This window comes from Miniopterus natalensis, chromosome 6 (assembly GCF_054644295.1).
Source record: "Miniopterus natalensis isolate mMinNat1 chromosome 6, mMinNat1.hap1, whole genome shotgun sequence".
In the NCBI taxonomy this organism is placed as follows: Eukaryota; Metazoa; Chordata; class Mammalia; order Chiroptera; family Miniopteridae; genus Miniopterus; species Miniopterus natalensis.
In genome coordinates, this window is record NC_142086.1 from 46,001,669 (window position 1) to 46,015,325 (window position 13,657).

A 13,657-nucleotide genomic window follows, 5' to 3' on the forward strand; every position below is an offset into this window, starting at 1 on the left:
TCCCTGGAGGGATGGGTGCTCCTCTCACAGTGACGGCTCATTTATATGTTGTGATTCGCTTCACATACTTGTGCTTCATCTTCCCGGCTGCTCTCTAAGTTCCTTTCTCACCAACACTTCCCGACTGGAAGGCCATTCTCAAGGAAGGAATCGTAGAAACAGACTACACAACAGAATCCACAGCAGCAGAAACTACAATCCTACCTGAAATGGTTCTGCCTCCTCTACTTGCAGTGGCTGGTGTTGGATGGAACAACCCTTTGGAGACACGATTTTGCACTATCTCATCAGAATGCAACTCTCAGAATGGGAACTGCCCAGCTGTAATTTAATTGGAATCCACATAAAGTCCTAAGCCTAGATTAAAAAACTTAAGTGCTCAAACATGACACAATAAAAACTTGGCTGGGCTATATTTCCAAAAATTTAAAAACTTCAAGTTTTGGTAGTAAAGTTAAAAACAATGTCAATAGCATAATGTGATTGTTGAAAAGAAAAGTGAATGTATCGTTAGGATGTGTCAATGGAAGTGGCATCTGCAGATCACAGGAAGCAAATGCTTGCCCGAGCCCTAGGCTGAGCCTCGGTTATACAGGACAAATACTGTGCTCAATTCTGAGACCATGCGGCACAAAACAGAAAGCCCTCCTGGAGAAGCCTGGAGGAGAATAGGGGAACATAAAGACGTTTCCAGATGTTTCACAGGCTGTCAGGTGGAAGAGGGGGTCTAGAATGAGAACAATTGGGTGAAAGTAATGGAGAAACAATCTGTGTTCAATATAGGGAGAAACTTTCAAACCCTGTCTGTGGGAGGGAGAATAGGGCCCCCCAGAGACATCCATAGCCTAATTCCAGAGCTGTGTCTATGTTACTTGACATGGTAAAAGGGACTTTGAAAATGTAATTAAGTCAAGGACTTTGAGGTGGAAGACTTTCCTGGATTATCCTTTTGGGTCCAACAAAACTGCAAGGCTCCTTATAATAGGGAGGCAGGAGCAAGCGAGCGAGAGATGTGGCAACAAAGCTGAGACTCTTTCTTAGAGCCAGCAAAGCTCTGCGGATGCTGCTCTGCTTGCTCTGAAAATGGAGACAAGTCTACAAGCCAAGGGATGCTGATGGCTCCTAGAAACCAGAAAAGGCCAGGAAACGGGTTCTCCCCTAGGCCTTTAGAAGGAACACAGCCCTGCTGACACCCGGATTTTAGCCAGACAGCATCCATCCCAGACTTCTGACTTCCAGAACTTTAACAGGATAAATTTATGTTGTCTTCAGCCACTAAGTTATTGGTACTTGTTAAAGCAGCAATAGGAGATGAATGTGACATCTAACAAGGGAATAATCACTACCAGCTCCAGTGAGCTCCCTGTCCCAGGAGGCAATCAAGAAAAGGCGGAACGTCTAGCTGTCAGGAATGCTGTGGAGGCCAAGTCCTGGGTGACTCATGACAGACGCCTCCAACTCTGAGTCCACGTCATATGGCAGCACCTTCTCCTGCATCTTTTGACACACTGGTCCCCACTCCCAGGCCTGGTGGTGGGCAAGGCTTGCCCTGGTCTCCTCCCAGGACAGTGGTAGTAAGTTAAAGGCATGCTTTGGGGGATGTCCTCACAGCGCGTGGGCCTGGCTCAGAGCAAAGTGCTTGCCCAGGGTGCCTACCTGAGCAGAGGACTCCCTTGTTCCTGGCACAGGAGAAGTTGTCGCACTCGCAGAAAGGCCCGTAGATCTTCCCGAACTCGCTCTCGAAGCAGGAGCACTGGCTGCAGCTGCACTCCCCGCGCCCGCTGCACAGGGGCTTGCCCTCCGCTTCCCGGCACAGGCTCTGGTACCCGCTCTGGTTCTCCCCTTCCTGGCACTCGCACCTGCTGCCCAGGTAGCCGGGGTTGCACTCGCACAGGCCGCAGACGTAAGTCCCGTTCCCGCTGCACCTGGGGCTGTCCGGCTCCAGCCCCGCGCTGCAGCTGCACTTGCAGTTGTAGGTGACCCCCACCTCCAGGCTGTCCCGGAACCCCACGGGCCGCAGCGTGAACGTGTGCTCCGTGTGTCTGCCGGGGCAGCTCCGGGCCTCCACAGACACCTCAAAGGACGCCTGGGCAGAAAGAAGAGGGGGGACATTGTGCGCACAATGAGTCAGGGTATCTGCACTGCCTCCCAATATCCCAGAGACCTGGCCCAAGAACAGTTCCTCCGAGGTCCCCAGGGGAGAGCTGTGGCTAAACCCACCCCTGTCCACGCACACGGGCCCCAGGAGGAAGAGGCCCAGGCGAGCCAGCTCCACCCTTGATCAAGGAAGACAATTAGGCTTGCCAATGTCTGACCGGCACGGTGCTTGGTTCCTGAATGTTCATTGTCTTTTTAATCCTCACAACCCTGAGGAAATGACTTCCACAGAAAGACAGACTCACTCAGGGGTACACAGTTCTTTTCTTCCCCTTTCTTTTCACTTCTAGCCTACCCTCTCCCCATCTACATTTTGAAAATCATTTACTGGGTGCTTCCTCTGTGCCACGCACTGCGTCACATGCTCCCTGAGTGCATGGGTGCCAGGGTCCACAGACCCCTCTGTAGAAAGGTTTCCTCCCTGCCGGAGAAGGGACAATAGGATACCTGGGTCCCCCTCCCAGCGCACCTGCCTCCTCACAGGCACGCCTAAAAGGACACGAGTGGTTCTCACAGCTGCATCTTTCTTAATCAGCCCACGGCCCTGAGGTCACGAAGTCTTCGCTCATGAAATGTGCCACGCACGAGGACTGTTTCTTTTTAAATAAAGCATGTAAAGAAGCATTGCTAACTCCTGAGCTACTTTTGGGTTGCCTTAGAAACAGGCAGCAAGGTGGACCAAGCTGGCGGCAGGTGGCAGGAAAGATGCCCATTAGCTGCCCACTGGGCTGCAATGTGAGGAAAGCGAGTGCCCTGCTCGATGTGATTCTCCCAGGAAACAGACCATCATTTCTTCACCTACCCTCATGCCACTGAGAAAGGAGCCACGTGTGGTTAGAATCATCCAGCACTGCCCTCGGAGCAGGGCACTGTGGAAATCCACAGACAGGGAGCTGGCATGCCCTGACCAAACGTGTCCTGAAGTGCTTTTCCCTGTATGGTGGTGCATCTCCCCTGAACAGTGGTGGTGCTTCTCCCTGAAAGGTGGTGCTTCTCCTCTGAATGGTGGTGCTCCCTACACAGACAGAGGCCTGGGCCGACTCTAGAAACTGATTCACCACGTCTGGCCCAACTGTCTTTACTTTTCAAGTCTCCTTAGATCATTCTAAAGCTCAAAACTGGATTAGGAATCACCTTTAGCTACTGTTATTCTTAATTCTATTATTGGCATTGGAATACAGCTGAGGTTTAAGAAGTCACCAATAACTTGCTTTACAGGGCACTCTTTAGGTAATGAAGTGTACTTTTGGAAAACACTGAATATTTTTTTCTAAATGTTCTACAGATCCCTATCACTTTGGGATCTTTACTAATTCTAAAAAGCCTCCCTTCAGATTCTGTGACATCTAGGGACACCCCAGGGTGGGGGAGGGGGTGTGAGAGACTGAAGAGAGAGGAAGACCCAGCTCTCTAGGTCCTAGAGATAGTCCTGCTTGGTAGCAAGCTACAGACTCAAGGAACTCAACAACAGACACCCAGGAGTCAGCGTTAGCCAAAGGACGTCACAGGAGATGACAGGTGAGCTGAAGACGGTGACCAGGAGCCAGGTCAGAGGACACTGGGATAACCAAGCCAGCTGCAGAGAGTTGGGACTAGCTCACCCCAACCTTAATGTGTATGTGGGAGGAGGGGACAAAAAGAGGGATTGACAAAAGCAAGTTCAGGACTAAGTTCCCAGGCCCTGAGGTATACGTGGACTCTCGAGGCACAGTACCAAAGTGGGGACCCACCGGGCACTAAAATCTGCCTTATGACAACATACACTAACAGGTACCAGGTGCCAAGCACCCATGCCTGCCTGGCACTGTGCAGGCATTTCCACGAGCAGCTCATTCACGTGCCCTAGAAAGGGGCACCCTCATTTACCAGGGAGAAAACAGGTTGGTGAGCTTTAAGCTGGTATCACAACTGGTGAGGGGCTTGGCCTGTGCTCTCCTTGGTATGTCACCTCCTGGAAGTGGGAATGAGGCAGACAACCAGTGTCCATATCTGGGTACAGAGGGAGAGGTGGCCTGGCTCACTGTGGGGACTAGAGGGTGACCTCCAAGGGCCAAAGGCTCCTTCAAATCTTCCTGCCTTGGCTCGGGATAACCTAAGCCCGCAGATGAGGAGGGGAAACTGTGCCTGATCGGAGCCTCCCACGGGGACATCAAGAATGCAGAGGTGAGCATCCCTCCTCTTCCGAAGCTTGGAGAAAAGCTGTGACTTGCTCTATGGCCTGGTTCCCAGGGCTACGGCTTTGCTGCACTTATCAGATGAAAAGCCCTGGCCCCCAAAGGCATCTGTGGGTCAGAAGTGGGAAAAAAACTACAAAGGAATGACCTGGACCAAGAGCCAGAGCCATTTAATTATTGAAACTCTGTGGGAAGTGTCCATCTGTGCGCATAACCTTCCCCTAGGAAATCCTGCCTGCGTCACGCGACAAAGAAGCGAAAGAGAATGGTTTCTCCCCAATCTCGTTCATGTATCTGTTTGCTGGGAGTGAGAGGGGAACCCCCGAATCAGTGCTGGCAGCGATCACTCAGGATTTAGAAAAGCTCACACCCTGGCTGCCTGGCGGGGAAACAAGGAGGACCTGACTTTTAGGCAGGTCCAGTGGCCTTCCCCAGTCCTGGCATGCAGCCGGCCGCCAATGACCACAGAATGGCTCTATTTCAGCCACTGGGTCTCAGGTCCTGCTGGGCACAGGAGTGCTATAAAAAGCTCTTTGGGAACAGCATGTAAATCTGTTCTGGACTCTTCCTTTCAGGGTATTTCCCTACAGGAGCAGGGAAGAATCTGGAGTCCGGCACGCATCTGGAAGGTGGCGCTTCTTCCCTGATTACTACGGCCTCCGGCTGATCCTGAAGGCTCCCGGTTCCTGGAGCTTCCCGCTCCCCACTCGGAGATTCCAGGGGAAGGTCAGGGACAGAGCAGCCCTCCCGCCCGCCCAGTCGTGTTATTTAAGCCTCATTGGGATGCTCCTGGTTCCCCAGCAGGGCTGCTGGTCTGATCCACCCTTTCAAACAGACCACCCAGCCCCCACCCCAAAAGCACCAAACCCAGGGCTGTGCCGATGCCAAGTCCACTAGGAGCACATGGAAACAAAGCGCTGGGCATGGGCACAGGGTACAAAGCCCCGGAGGAGACAGGAACGGGACACCATGGGAAGCCCGTTACGGGCTCACTGGGTCCTTTGTGCTGGGCGTTAGTGCTGGCCGCACAGCCGGCCACTCGCATACTGATCTGTCGAAGCCCGTCTAAGAGAAAACCGACTCCCAGGGCTGGGCCACAGGCAGCGCTGGCTAGTGCTGGGGTGAGGGGAAGAAAATTAGGGAAAAATATGAAGTCGCTGGAGAAGAGAACCTCACTGAATTTGGGGCTTTCGAGGCTTTATTTATGTAATATTTCTCTTTGAGGACATCCTTGCCTCTCACTCCCGGCCACCTCTCCTGCTTCTTGCCCGGACAAGATCTCTTAACCCAGAGAAGAGAGAGTCACAAAACCACGAACTCTGGCTGGAAGTGACCACAGATCTCCCACCCCCACCCCAGCAGGAAGCTTTGGTTACGAGGCGGTGAGGCCACCTGGCTGCCACATCAACCCCGCTGTCGCAAGGCTGCCCCGCACGTCCTCACCCATCGGCCAGACCCCGAGGTACCAGATGACAGTTATACCCTGCGTGTTTTCACTAACCTTCGCCTCTAGGTGAGTCCCAGGGCTGTTCTCTACACTCCTGCCTAGCCCCCCACCATTCTCTGACTTGTCTGAAGCCTTCCCAACTGGTGGCTCTAAAGAATGGGACCCGCCTGCCAAACAATGGCCACACACCTTAACCTTTGCACGTGTGTGCTACCAGTATGGCCTGACCTGCCTCAGCGGCTCCAGCCCTAGCTCCAGCCCCCCTGCCCTCAGTCCCCAACCCACCCCCTCAGCTGCTTTGCAGTTATGAAGGACAATGTTCTTTCCCAGCCTTGAAGGCTCACCGGCTCTCTGCACATGCTACGCCCACTGATGGCACCTGCCCACCTTCCTTTTCTGTGTCTGGAAAATTCTTACTCATTTCTCCAGTCTCAGCTCAAACAGTGCCCTCTGTGATGTGGGGATCCCTGTTCCTTGGGGCTCTTGTAGCACCACGCCGGGCTTTTTATCACCGTACCCATCGGCCTCCATAGAATTAACTCGGCTGCATGTTCATTTCCTCCACCAGACTTGCCCTTGGGACACATATTAGGAGGGAAATGCCCACATGCTCAGTAGCAAGCCTGCTTGCCAAAGCCCAGCTGTAAGCTCTGGAGAAAGATAATTCAGCTTGAGAGGAGGAACAGAAAGTTTGACTTCCTGGCACAGGGTTAGGAAAAGCAGATTGGTGCCAGCTGGACGTGTCCCTCTCCTTCAGCAAAAAGGGGGTTGAGGGAACCCCCCCCCAATTCCCCCTACAAGGGCCAGCCTTGTGGGCATGTGCCTGTGCAGTGGCTCCGGGCACCACCCTCAGACAGCCCTGTGCTTAATGTTCTCTTAGAGCTTCAGAAGACAGGGATTTCACCCTGCATTCCTGATGTCCTCAAGGGAGGGAGGAGAGGACTGATTATGGGATGTGAGGAAACCCCAGAAGACTGAGGTCTAACCAGCCCTGCACTCTCCCTACATCCTTCTGACCTGTCTCCCTGGAGCCCACTCTGCCTGCCTACGGGCCAGTGTCCCATCTGTGTCCTTATCGCCCATCTATCCCCCCTCAAGTCCTTGGTCTGGCAACAGGTACACATCTTTCCATACAACACTTCTTCCCTACCATTTAATTATAGCCACTTAGTGCACACAAGGCATCCATTCCATCTCATCAAACAGAAGAGGTGAATGGGCTTCCTCATATTTTACAGAAGGGAAAAGTGAGGTTAGATTACCCAAGGCATAGAGCGAGCTGTAGAAGACCAGGAATGAGGCCAGGTATCTTAGATTCCTACCCACATTCTCCCACCTGACGTCATCCCTGTCCAGTGAAGATAATAATTATGTAAAACATCAAGGGCACAACGTCAACCTGAGGAAGACTGAGGGGGCAATGTGTTGAGGTCTGCCTACTGACTGGAGCTTTTTAACAAGTCCATCTGGCACCCTGAGGATGCACAGGGCAGGGTTAGGAAAGTCCTCCTGGGTGATGAGTTGGAAGGCAGAATGCAAACTCCTAGAGGGCTCTGATAAGTCACAAAAGTTATCAGAAGCCAAAGAATGATGGCCGGTGCTGATACGTGTCATATAAATGGAGAGGGGGAGAGAGCTTACCGTGTCCCCAATCTTCAGGCCCTCACACTTCCTCTGATCGGGGTAGGATACACCATCCTGGCAGGTGGCAGTGAAGAAGAGGTTGAGGTCTTCAGGCTGATCCCAGACTGACAGCTCCACCTTAGCCCGGATGCTCTGAACAGAGAGAAGAGAGGAAGCCCAAGCCACTTAGTGAAGCTGCGGATGAGATGCTTCCACAGTGGTTCTGATGCCCATGTGGCTTCCTCTCGCTCGGGAGCCTCAAGCCAAGGCAAGAGCCCCCAAGTCCCCCTACAAGGGCCAGCTCTGTGGGCATGTGCCTGTGCAGTGGCTCAGGGCACCACCCTCAGACAGCCCTGTGCTTAATGTTCTCTTAGAGCTTCAGAAGACAGAGATGTTCACCTCTGCATTCCTGATGTCCCCCAGGGAGGGAGGAGAGGATCGCTTATGGGATGTGAGGAAACCCCAGAAGACTGAGGTCTAACCAGCCCTGCACTCTATGTCTTTCTGAGCTGGTTCCCTGGAGTCCACCCTGCCTGCCTGAGTGGGCTTACTCCAGTGCCCCTTCCTTGCCCGTCTCAGCTCTTCCTTTCTCTCTACATCCACATACCCATCTTGCTAAACCTGGCCTGGGATCTCCCTCCAGGAGCTTGGAGATGTTGATAATGGTCCACCTGCCATATATTATTATCTGCTTCAAGGGGCAATGCTCTGTCCTGTTTGCCTCTCCAGTCACCTCTCATCCCACCCTCAGCTTCAGACATGCAGCTCCTCAAATCCGGCCCTGTGCTCTCCAGACTTCGGGCCTTTACACCTGGAATAACATTCCTCTGCTCAATGGCTCTCCTCTCCTCTCCTCTCCTCTCTTCCCCTGGCTGGTTCCTTCTCATCCTTCAAATCAGTTCAGCAGGCACCTCCCGAGGAAGCCACCCCACTGTTCCCCACCCCTACCCCCACCCCCATCCAATGATCCACCTGGATAAGGCTGAATGACAGTATCAGAGAATAACATCTTTTGTATGGATTATGCTCTCAAAACAGAGACTAAAATGAAAATCAAGCCAATATTTCCCATTGGAATAAAAAAATAGCAGACTGAAAACATCAAGTGTTAGAAAAGATGTGGAGGAACTGAGGCCCTCGTACCTGCTGGTGGAACGGTGCATTGGTACAGCTCTGAGAAAACCATTCGGCCGTACCTACCAGACGTTAGGCCAACCTTAGACCCAACAAGTCACCCAAGGGTGGACGCAACAGAGATATGTACGAACCAGAAGACATGCACAAGAATGTTTACAGCAACACTGTTGTAATAGCTACCCGAGTGCCTATCAACAGAGTAGGTTTTGCTTTTAAACTGTGGTATGTTCACCTAATACCACACAGCAATGAGAATGAATGAAATATGACCACATGTCCCAACACAGATGAACCTCATAAATATAGCAATGCCCCAAAGAAGCCAGACACAAAAGGCACATATACTATGTGATTCTATGTATATGAAATTCAAAACAGGCAAAAATAATGGTTACCCTTGGGGGACAGTAATGTAGGAGGGCATGACAGGGACTTCTGGGTGCTAGTCATATTGTTGGTTTTTTTTACCTAGGTGCTGAATACTTAGGTGTATTTAGTGAAAAGCTTGAACAATTTTCTGTGTCTGTTAGTTTTAAAAATTCCTATTGGAAATCTCTAAGGAGGATGCACTTTGGAGACTGCAACTAAATAAAGTAATTGGCTTATTATATTTAGGGGGCACATTTTACCCCTCAATTTTTTTTTGTACACTTAGTACACTCTGTATAGTAGGACGTATGCACTCCAAAGAGACTCATGGACACATGGAACCCAGGATCAACTGATGGGCTGGTTGACTTCTCAGGTGCCCTCCAGGAACATGGCACAGAACAGAACAGTAGGCAGAACTGCCTCTTGTTCTCACGGGGTTTCTTTACTTCCTTTTGTTTTTGCTGAGCATGTAGTATTAAACTTGTATAAGTTAAATATGCAGTTTTCCTAACAAATTAACAGCTGGTAAAAATATTTTCTGTGAAAAAGTCTCTCCCTTTGCAACAGATTGTGCAAATGCATCTACAACTCTAAAAATACTTTGTCTTAAATCCACTTCCTCTTGTAAGTGGCAGCCTCAGCTAGAAAAGGGTTGTGAGAGCGCCACTCCTCACACAGGGCAGTCTCCTACTGGAAGTGATGAGCTATTTACAGATCTGTTTTGCCCACTGAGTTGTGAGCTCCAAGGGCCATATTATATTTCTCCCGAGAACTGTGCATAAGCTATTGTTGAATGGATAGAACGATGGGTGGTGTAACAGCAGCGACGCTAAGGAGCTCAGGCCTAGTGGGAGAAACTTAAATGAAGTTATTTCTGAAAGACAAGATAATTTTTTAAAATTTGTAATCATGAATAAATATGAGGATGAGGCAAAATGCTACGTCTTGAAAGGGCTAGGTGGGCTGGAGCTACATAAAGTTACTTGGGAAGAGGCATGTGAAGTATGGGCCTTGTGGTTCATGAACAGGATGCTGCGAGGGAGCATCAGCGCTGCCCATGAAGATCCTGAACCTGGGAGTGTTGGTGCAGAACCTGGGAGAGGGAGAAAGGGCACTGGGGACTGGGACTCCCAGTTTATGAATCAGTAACTATAATGGGTGGAAACTGAATTCTATGTCCTACTGTGGCCATAAGACCCCACAGCCTTGTGTTCTGATCTGAAATTTGTATTTTTCCCGATCCCACACATTCTCTAAAATCAGAAACTCTTAAGATATTAGAGGAGTAGGAACCATGGAGATTATTTAGTTCAAACTGCTCATCTTATAGAAGCGGGAGGCCAAAGAAAAGGGCTCATCCAGGGTCATCATCAACGGAAGCCAAAGAAAATGCTCATCCAAAGTCCCTCAGCTGCCAGAAGCAGGCAGGACCAGGACCAGGACCAGGACCAGGACCGGGACCAGGACCAGGATCAGGACCAGGACCAGGCAGTCTGATTCCCCCACAGCACTCTCTATAATCACGACACCCGATTCTTCTTTCTTGGAAAACTGGCTCTGACTGTGAAGAGTGTGGTCAGGTTGTGCTCCGCTTGTAGGGCCAGTCTTCCCTAAGACCATGAGATCCCAGAGGGCGGGACTGTGTTCTGTTTGCTGCTTCATTCCCAAGGTCTAGCGTGATGCCTGCCACAGCCTTTCGCAGGTATTTGCTCAATGAGCGGATGAATGAATAAATAGGAAACAAGACAGAGCAGAGGATCAAGGCCACAGCGCATGCAGTTCCTTCACAGAAAGACTGATGTGCGACTCCTGAAACTCAACGAGCTCCTACCAGTTTTGCTCCTGAAAATGATTCCTTACCCCTCATCCTAGGACTAGGAGACAATGTCAAGAATGTCAGAAGTTTGCAGGCTATTAAATACTCGGTCAGGCTAGGTCACATCTGCAATTGCTTTAAGTCAGGCAGCTGTGGGGCGGGTGGGAGCAGACTTTATGGCAACAGCAAAAGGAGAAACATGTGCTCAGCGAGGAAAAACATATACCACGGCCTCTGATGTCACCCTCCACATGCAACTCTAGTGGTTTCCAGCTCATTCTGCTCCTTCCCACTCAGAAGAGAGGCTGCAGTGCTTTCCCTCCGCGTCCCGCCTCCCCTTTCTGTGTGGCACGGTGCTGGTGCTGTGTGCAGCCGGGCCCGCCTCAGTGCTGGAAGAGACCGTCACCAGCACCAACTGTACAGCAAAGCTCCGCATCGCTAACGCCCCTGGGAGGATTTGCTGATCTCTCGTGATGAAGAATTTGGCACAGCAAGAATACTTTTATAAATCAAAGCCCAGAGTTGAAGATTTCTCACTATGAAAATTGCATATGACAGACTTGATTCTGCAAGACATTAAATTAAACATACCCTTTCCATTCTGCTCCCTCCTCGGCCGAGCTAAATACCACAGCAATTTCATCTGTTACACATGTTCCAACCAAAATCTTTTCCGAATGTCCCCACAGATGGTTTGCCAGCAACTCTCAGGGGTGGTAAAAGTCAACACCCCCACTTAGTCATGTGTTGCATGACTCATTTGAAATCCACCACGGTGGGTGACTGAGACGGTGAGGTGACACAGAAATGCAAACAGTCAGAGCTGTGCTTGGACCCCGGCTGGGGACAGAAGCAGGTGAAAGGAAAACTGGAGCCTCTGGTGCAGGCAAAAGCTCACCCCCGCACCATACACACACCACACACAAACCATACACACCATACACCACACACATACCACACACAAACCATACACACCATACACCACACACACACCACACACAAACCACCCCCCCACACCCCACACACACACCACACACAAACCATACACACCATACACCACACACATACCACACACAAACCATACACACCATACACCACACACACCACACACAAACCACCCCCCCACACCCCACACACACACCACACACAAACCATACACACCATACACCACACACACACCACACACAAACCATACACACCATACACCACACACAAACCACCCCCCCACACCCCATACACACAATACACACAAACCATACACACCATACACCACACACACACCATACACACACCACCCCCCCACACCCCACACACACACCACACACAAACCATACACACCATACACCACACACACACCACACACAAACCACCCCCCCACACCCCATACACACAATACACACAAACCATACACACCATACACCACACACACACCATACACACACCACCCCCCCACACCCCATACACACAATACACATAAACCATACACACCATACACCACACACACACCATACACACACCACCCCCCCAACACCCCATACACACAACACACACAAACCATACACATACCACCCCACACACACACCCCATACACACAACACACACACACACATCACACACAAACCATACACACACCACACACACCCCCACCCCCACACATACCTCCCACACCACACACACCCCATACACACCCCCACCCCCACACCACACACGTACCACTCACCCACACCACACATATCCACATACACCCTATACCTCATACAGAAACGATACACATAGCACACACACACACACACACACACATACCCCCACACAACCCCCTCACCATACATTCATACCATACACAGCACATACGATATACACTACACACACATGCACACCATACACATCCACCACACACCCCCCCCCACACCAGAGGCCAGTGCTAGGCTCACATCTAGGAGAAGTGCTAAGGACTGAAGTCCAGCCCAGGCCTTCCATGTGCCAGAAACACTGGCGGCCGGTGAAACAGGCACTAGTCAGTGTCCAGCACCAGCACACCCCCAACTTGGCCTCCACCAACAGGGCTTTGGTCCAAATTCCCTGCCATTTCACATTTCTGTATTTAATATCTTGCTTAAAAATTTCCACTGAAGGGGGGATAGAAGTAGGCAATTACCAAAGGTCCCACCTTTTTGGAGTGACAGATCTCAATACCTTGACTGTGGTGATAGTTTTGCAGGTAGGTACATGTGTCAAAACAAACTGTACACTTTACATCTGTACAATTTATTATTCGCTAATTATCTACCAGTAAAGCTGTTTTAAAATTTCCCACTGATTTTGACTAGTCATTGTTGATGGAATTCCAGAATTTCCCATTTGAAAACAGCTGAGTTTCAAACGTTCATTCATCTGTTGTATGTCTCAGTCCCGAATGTGCTCTCTTATAGGAACCGGTTTAACTCAGACTCAGGTTCCAGTGTGGGGTTCCCACAACTCCTCAACAGATTCTTCCTGGGCTCCAGATGCAGCTCCTGCCTGGAAAAGATTATTTTCTATCCTTGTCCTGTCCTGACTCCTCAGCAGCAGAGCGGGCTCCCCATTCCTCTCCCGACCTCCACCCACCACACCGACAGAGCAGGTTTGCCCAGGTCCCTGGATTTCTATAAAGAACACAAACTACTTATCATGAATCCTGCTTGGAGCCTGTGCAACATGTCTCAGAGGAAGACCACCACTAGGCATTGGAGATCCCCACCCAGGGAACCAACAGCAACGCCTGGTGTTCCCCGGTTTTTAGGAGCCCCACACGGGGGTGGACATGCAGAATCACTTAGCCACACAACACTGCCTGGCAGAATGCTTCATTTCAGGCGAATGCCACCCAGCCAGCGCTATGGAACTGAGTGTCCCTGTGTCTTCCTTTATGAAAGCCACGAGGAGCAGAGAGCT

The 13,657-nt window shown here is 50.8% G+C and overlaps 1 protein-coding gene across 1 annotated transcript in view; it reads right to left on the bottom strand.

The window, feature by feature from the left end:
- ITGB5 (integrin subunit beta 5) overlaps positions 1-13,657 on the bottom strand; it is a 102,453-nt gene that overhangs the window by 25,546 nt on the left and 63,250 nt on the right. The window contains exons 9-10 of the mRNA XM_016200119.2: positions 7,420-7,554; positions 1,657-2,086 (exon numbers count right to left, since the gene is read on the bottom strand). Coding sequence (XP_016055605.2) covers positions 1,657-2,086; positions 7,420-7,554 — 565 coding nt within the window. The remainder of the gene's footprint in view (positions 1-1,656; positions 2,087-7,419; positions 7,555-13,657) is intronic.